This window comes from Coregonus lavaretus (genome assembly GCF_964263955.1).
Source record: "Coregonus lavaretus genome assembly, chromosome: 2".
NCBI lineage: Eukaryota > Metazoa > Chordata > Actinopteri > Salmoniformes > Salmonidae > Coregonus > Coregonus lavaretus.
The window spans coordinates 17354216-17362076 of NC_139989.1; the positions used below are offsets into that span (position 1 = coordinate 17354216).

Here is a 7861-nt window from a genome sequence, read left to right on the forward strand (position 1 = left end):
AATCAAGGCTTTTGCCTTATGGAAGGTGCTCCATCATGCTGGAAAATGCATTGTTCGTCACCAAACTGTTCTTGGATGGTTGGGAGAAGTTGCTCTCGGAGGATGTGTTGGTACCATTCTTTATTCATGGCTGTGTTCTTAGGCAAAATTGTGAGTGAGCCCACTCCCCTGGCTGAGAAGCAACCCCACACATGAATGGTCTCAGGATGATTTACTGTTGGCATGACACAGGACTGATGGTAGCGCTCACCTTGTCTTCTCCGGACAAGCTTTTTTCCGGATGCCCCAAACAATCGGAAGGGGGATTCATCAGAGAAAATGACTTTACCCCAGTCCTCAGCAGTCCAATCCCTGTACCTTTTGCAGAATATCACTCTGTCCCTGATGTTTTTCCTGGAGAGAAGTGGCTTCCTCGCTACCCTTCTTGACACCAGGCCATCCTCCAAAAGTATTCGCCTCACTGTGCGTGCAGATGCACTCACACCTGCCTGCTGCCATTCCTGAGCAAGCTCTGCACTGGTGGTGCCCCGATCCCGCAGCTGAATCAACTTTATGAGACGGTCCTGGCGCTTGCTGGACTTTCTTGGGCGCCCTGAAGCCTTCTTCACAACAATTGAACCTCTCTCCTTGAAGTTCTTGATGATCCGATAAATGGTTGATTTAGGTGCAATCTTACTAGCAGCAAGATCCTTGCCTGTGAAGCCCTTTTTGTGCAAAGCAATGATGACGGCACGTGTTTCCTTGCAGGTAACCATGGTTAACAGAGGAAGAACAATGATTTCAAGCACCACACTCCTTTTAAAGGTTCCAGTCTGTTATTCTAACTTAATCAGCATGACAGAGTGATCTCCAGCCTTGTCCTCGTCAACACTGTGTTAACGAGAGAATCACTGACATGATGTCAGCTGGTCCTTTTGTGGCAGGGCTGAAATGCAGTGGAAATGTTTTTTTGGGATTAAGTTCATTTTCATGGCAAAGAGGGACATTGCAATTAATTGCAATTCATCTGATCACTCTTCATAACATTCTGGAGTATATGCAAATTGCCATCATAAAAACTGAGGCAGCAGACTTTGTGAACATTTATATTTATGTCATTCTCAAAACTTTCGACCACGACTGTATATTTATGTATTGTATGTATTTTATTTGTTGTGTTGTTTCCTGTTTGGACCCCAGGAAGAGTAGCCGCTGCCTCGACAGCAGCTAATTGGGGATCCTAATAAGTACTAAATACTAAAAAAATGGAGGCCAGCCAGTCAGTGAGGCAGAGAGAGGCTGTGGTGCAATGGAGTCCATGTCCTCTCCCAGTCACAGTCACACAGGTGCTGCTGTCACTTTGCAGCCTGGGGGCTGGGGCCAGGTAAGGAGGTAGGGAGAAGCAGATGTGTGGTTTCTCTGGGGCCTGGGCACAGAGAGACAGAGAGAGTAGCTCTTAAGGCACGGACAGACTGGTAGGATTGTCGAGCGTCTGCCGGCCGAGAGTACTTAGCACCTCTGAACATAGTACCGGCTGCAATTTGCAAACGCGAGTGCAAACCAATTCTACATGTAGAAACGGGCGAAAATGACATCTGTTCTCTATAACACACCGCAAGCGAACAAACAGTGAACTAACACCCCCCTACTGTATAGACCGACAAAGCGGTCTGGTGAGTTTCCTCCAGAACCTTTAACAGCTCTGTGGGGTTCTGGGTCTGGGTGCTGTTGGCTGGTCTCTCTCTGGTTACCTTGACAAGAGGACCCTGGCGCTTCTCCTCCCCCACTGTCCACTTCCTATCTGGGCTGGAGTGTGGAGAGTATCCCCTTACACTGGGCGTGTGGCCAGACCTCAACGTGCCGTGTGGCCACCCAAGGGACTGGGAGCACATAGGGAGAGACTTGACTGAAGTCTAAAGAAGGATGTGCCCTATTGGACAATAAGATGTGCCCTATTGGACAATAATATGTGCCCTATTGGATAATAACATGTGCCCTATTGGATAATAAGATGTGCCCTATTGGATAATAAGATGTGCCCTATTGGATAATAAGATGTGCCGTATTGGACAATAAGATGTGCCCTATTGGATAATAACATGTGCCCTATTGGATAATAACATGTGCCCTATTGGATAATAAGATGTGCCCTATTGGACAATAAGATGTGCCCTATTGGATAATAAGATGTGCCCTATTGGATAATAAGATGTGACCTATTGGATAATAAGATGTGCCCTATTGGATAATAAGATGTGCCCTATTGGACAATAAGATGTGCCCTATTGGATAATAAGATGTGCCCTACTGGATAATAGGATGTGCCCTATTGGACAATAAGATGTGCCCTATTGGATAATAAGATGTGCCCTATTGGATAATAAGATGTGCCCTATTGGATAATAAGATGTGCCCTATTGGATAATAGGATGTGCCCTATTGGATTATAAGATGTGCCCTTTGGATAATAAGATGTGCCATATTGGATATAAGATGTGCCCTATTGGATAATAGGATGTGCCCTATTGGATAATAGGATGTGCCCTATTGGATAATAGGATGTGCCCTATTGGATAATAAGATGTGCCCTATTGGATAATAGGACGTGCTCTATTGGATAATAAGATGTGCCCTACTGGATAATAGGATGTGCCCTACTGGATAATAAGAGGTGCCCTATTGGATAATAGGATGTGCCCTATTGGATAATAAGATGTGCCCTATTGGATAATAAGATGTGCCCTATTGGATAATAAGATGTGCCCTATTGGATAATAGGATGTGCCCTATTAGATAATAGGATGTGCCCTATTGGATAATAGGATGTGCCCTATTGGATAATAAGATGTGCCCTATTGGATAATAAGATGTGCCCTATTGGATAATAAGATGTGCCCTATTGGATAATAGGACGTGCTCTATTGGATAATAAGATGTGCCCTACTGGATAATAGGATGTGCCCTACTGGATAATAAGAGGTGCCCTATTCGATAATAAGATGTGCTCTATTGGATAATAGGATGTGCCCTATTGTATAATAAGATGTGCCCTATTGGATTATAAGATGTGCCCTTTGGATAATAAGATGTGCCATATTGGATATAAGATGTGCCCTATTGGATAATAGGATGTGCCCTATTAGATAATAGGATGTGCCCTATTGGACAATAAGATGTGCCCTATTGGATATAAGATGTGCTCTATTGGATAATAGGATGTGCCCTATTGTATAATAAGATGTGCCCTATTGGATAATAGGATGTGCGATGTGCCCTATTGGATAATAGGATGTGCCCTATTGGATAATAGGATGTGCTCTATTGGATAATAGGATGTGCCCTATTGGATAATAAGATGTGTCCTATTGGATATAAGATGTGCCCTATTGGATAATAAGATGTGCCATGTGCCCTATTGGATAATAGGATGTGCCCTATTGGATAATAGGATGTGCTCTATTGGATAATAGGATGTGCCCTATTGGATAATAAGATGTGCCCTATTGGATAATAAGATGTGCCCTATTGGATAATAAGATGTCCCCTATTGGATAATAAGATGTCCTCTATTGGATAATATGATGTGCTCTATTGGATAATAGAATGTGCCCTATTGGATAATAGGATGTGCTCTATTGGATAATAGGATGTGCTCTATTGGATAATAAGATGTTCTCTATTGGCTGGTCCTCCTCATTAGTATTGTCCCTGAGGCATTTTATCTGACCCACAGCCCACCACGATGGTGGAGAAGCTCAGTAATAGAATATTCTAGGAGGGCAGGGCAAAGTTCATGATAGCAGTCACACACACATACACACACTCCCACACAGAGTGCTGCATGGCCTGTATTCCCACAGACAAAGGCCCTCTGTGACCTCCACATCTAAACATGTACAGGAGGAGGAGAGAGAGAGAGAGAGAGAGAGAGAGAGAGAGAGAGAGAGAGGCTCCAGTTCCCAGGGCCGCCTACCCACCAGGCCTCCAAGACCATCTCCAAGAGACCTCTCCCCCACTGACTGAAACACACACACATGCACACGCACACGTACACACACAGACACACAGACACACACACACACACACACATTCCTGCAGGAGGCTGGAACATCACGACCTTCACAGCTCCACATCAGTGCAACAGTGTATGTGTCTGTTTCAGAAGGAATGTGGCTGGCCTTTCTGATGTTCTATCTTCGGAGGGAGGGTAGTGTTGTCTTTACCTACTGTGGTAAATATTCATAGGGATGAGTCTCAAATGGCACCTTATTCCCATTATAGTGCACTACTTTTGACAAAAGCCCTATTGGACTATAGCCTATAGGGAATAGGGTGCCATTTGGGACGCATCGTGGGAGTGAAACAGAAAGTAAAACGTCACTGCTCCCCACAAATTAACAAACGTTAAAGATTCCTGCACATAAGTCGAAATAGTTCCCTACTCGGCAGTCTACACAGTGAGCCGGAGTCTCGTAACTCGCCGGCATTGCAGTGAATATGATAATCAAGACGATTCCACTCCTCCAATTCTATTGAGAGAAGAGGCAGGCATGAAGGAAAATAAGCAGGGGAAATATTTGGCCTGGAGTAGTGAGAGAGAGAGAGACTCATCAAGGTTAATTGGTCTGTTGAGAGGACAGTCATCTGCTCATTCTTTCCCGAAGTCTGTGCTGGCCTATACCTTATACAGCCCCTACAAAGCCTGAACACAGCCCTGGCAAGGTACTGTACACTTGCCCTATTCCCACTACAAGATATGAAGGAGAGTCTGAGGAGTAGCGTGGCGAAAGATAATTCTACTTTTCAATTGACATTACATCCTTGTCTTACCATTCGTTGTGGCTGGCAACGTCACATTTTTAGTCCGCAGCTCAATTGACCGTAAATATCACAGTAGCCACTAGCCAGTAAGCACAAACTATTTCACAATGACCGAAACTTTTATTCTAAAACATATTACACTATTGAATAATGCAACCAAACCATATTACACTCTTGAATAATGCAACAATTCAAAAGCATGTATGTGCAGACCACAGGCGGCAGGTGGCACCTTCATTGGGGAGGACCGGCTCATAGTAATGGCTGGAACAGAATAAATGGAATGGTATCGAACACACAGGAGGCTGCTGAGGAGAGAACGGCTCATAATAATGGCTGGAATGGAGTGAATGAAATGGTTCCATGTGTTTTGATACCATTCCATTCACTCCATTCCAGCCATTATTATGAGCCGTTCTCTCCTCAGCAGCCTCCTGTGTTGCAGACAATTAAAGGGTTTATTTTCTGGTCTGTAGGCTACACTTTTACATTTTAGCTTCAAGACAAAAGCATAGAGTTGCTCTAAGAGCATGTCTTCATCAGGTAACGTTAGACTATCAAAAATGAACGATTAACCCTCTCATATGAATATAAAAGTACAGTAGGCCTACCTTCAACATTACAACAAACCAGGCTTAATTTTGATCATTTTAGGCTTCAATATCATTCAAATTGTTACTGAAAACATGAGTATAAGTGAATTCACCATGACACCATGCTGTTTTATATGGAAGCCCATACCCACCACCAAAAAAGAAGATATTGCCTCATGATATGTCAACGTGTACAATTAGTCTGTGCTTCATTCTAATCAACTGTAGCCTACTGATAACAAGCACAGCTATATGTAGCCTATGTGCTCTGATCCCATCTGGGCCTGGCCAGGGAAAAAGTAACGTCATGTTTTTATAGCCGAAGCTATGTATTTATAGCCTAAAATAGGCCTATTTATTTGTGTTCTGAGAAAATGTGATCAAATTTGGTTGACATTCACACGTCGGGTGGCTAGGCTACCTAGGCTTTTTTAATCCAAAATAATTGACTAGAATTAATCAATCAACACAATAGTGATGACATATTGTATGAGTATCTTAACTACAGATGCAAAGGCCTACACGATACAACCCTGCATACAGCGAGCTCAGCCCTGTTCGTTTTTGTCTAATCGCAGTTGTTGTCTCTTTGTCGTGTAAAGGGTTTTAATGTTTTCATCCTCCATAGGGCCAGGATTTTTTCTAGGATTTTTAAAAAACCATATGACCTGATTAGAAAAATAATCTGGTCCTATTATAGCCCATTTATATATAATTATTTTTTACAGCTGATTTATTACTACTTCATACGCTACATTTAGGGTCCGGAGTTGGTTAGATTAGCCTATTTCCAGATCAGGAAAAACTCTGGGGCCCAGGAAAACTATTGGATGACCTCGTTGGATAATGCTGGGTAGACCCCTTGATAGCTGTAACTCAAATGCGAGGGGCTGAAGCTCATTGGCTAGAACCTGAATTATTAGGGGGCTGGCCCACGTTGGGGAATTGTAGGGAAAATGGCGTGGCACAGCTTCAAGAAAACAGTCGCTTTCAAACTAGGGATTTCGTTGCTAATTGAGGTAAGACAGTAATTCTGCTCATAGATCACCATGTATGAACTACATATTGACACATCCAGCCCAAAGCGCGAGGTTTAATAAATACTTTCTTAGTCGCCAAAGTACTGGAGCATGTCTTTAATCTTATAGTGCATGAATGTGTCCAATACAATTGATATTATTTAGATGTATATAGTCATACGCCTTATGATTTGTAATAGATGGGTAAGGATTTGCGAAGACATAGATGCCCACTTCGTGGGCTAGATAGGGAACAACTCAATAAATTGACAGTGATCTCTATGAAAGCCTGATGTCTTTGGGTTTTAACTATGTCAGTCTAAACAAAACACACACCCATTCATAACAACTCCACAATCACAGCATTCTGCTTATCATAATTGTACTACCAAAACAAGTCACTATGGTATTCCCAGGTCAGTTAATGCTCCATATGTTATGACAGCAGTGACAACCCTTAGCCTTTCCCCCATGTGATATTCGCTCACTACTATTTATTTTAAATGAGATTAAATAAACTCAATTTCCTGCATTTCAAGCATTTGTTATCCCCACTGAAGCATGCTCCAATAACATTCATTCAAACATTAGCCACATGACCATATATGTTCAAATTATCATAGCAGCGTGCTTATCTTACGACTGCTCTGAAACTGTTTTGAATGAGCTGGTCACTTCCCCCACTCACTCGCTGCCTTTGACTCCAAGCATGCTCAGTGTGCTCTGGTAGCCAGGGGGTTGGCTGCTACTAGCCCCTCTCTCTCTTCTTTCCTTCTCTCTCTTTTTTTGGGGATTACAAAAGCCTGTGACCCTCTGCTCCTTCTCTCTCTCCTTCCATCTCGTCTTCAAAAAGAAAAGAGTGTAAGTTTCAGGGGGACTGGAAATAACCTTCACATGGACGTCTTTCCCAGCGATCTCTCTCACACACAGACTGCCTCTGCTCTGTGCCAACGCTCTCTCTCTCTCCCCCTCACACACACTAACACACACATGCTTGAGTAGTCACACATAACACACGCACACACGCCAGGGTCTCTCAGTCTCAATGAGAGACAGCGCTACTAGGCTACTCACCACACCATGGACCAGGAACTCGAACAGTTTGCTCTTGGTGGCTTTGCGCGCTCCCCCTGCCGTCTCCTCCGTAGCCATTTGCTCTGTCCCCTCGCTTCCCCCTGCTCCTACTACGTCTCCCTCTCTTTCTTTTGTCTTTCCCTCTCCCTCTCTTCCCCTTCACCCGGGCTTTCAAATCCCCTCCCTTGCTCCACTTTCCTCCTCTTTGTGCTCTTTTCCAGCTCTCTCTCTCTCTCTCCTTCTCTCTCTCAACCCTCTCCCCCTCTCTCTCCCTCTGTGTTTTTGCCGTGCAGCCCTGCCGAGGCTCTCACTGTCTCGCAGCACACTTTTTAGTTGAGCTGCCTTTCAGGAGCAGGAGCCCGGCGGAGAGGGGGA

At 43.9% G+C, this 7861-nt stretch overlaps 1 protein-coding gene across 1 annotated transcript in view; it reads right to left on the reverse strand.

Moving 5' to 3' along the window:
- Positions 1-7861, reverse strand: part of LOC311100296 (SWI/SNF-related matrix-associated actin-dependent regulator of chromatin subfamily D member 3-like) — a 33006-nt gene extending 25145 nt beyond the window's left edge. The window contains exon 1 of the mRNA XM_084141158.1: positions 7487-7861. Within this exon, the coding sequence (XP_083997284.1) occupies positions 7487-7564 (78 nt within the window). The 5' untranslated portion in view covers positions 7565-7861. The remainder of the gene's footprint in view (positions 1-7486) is intronic.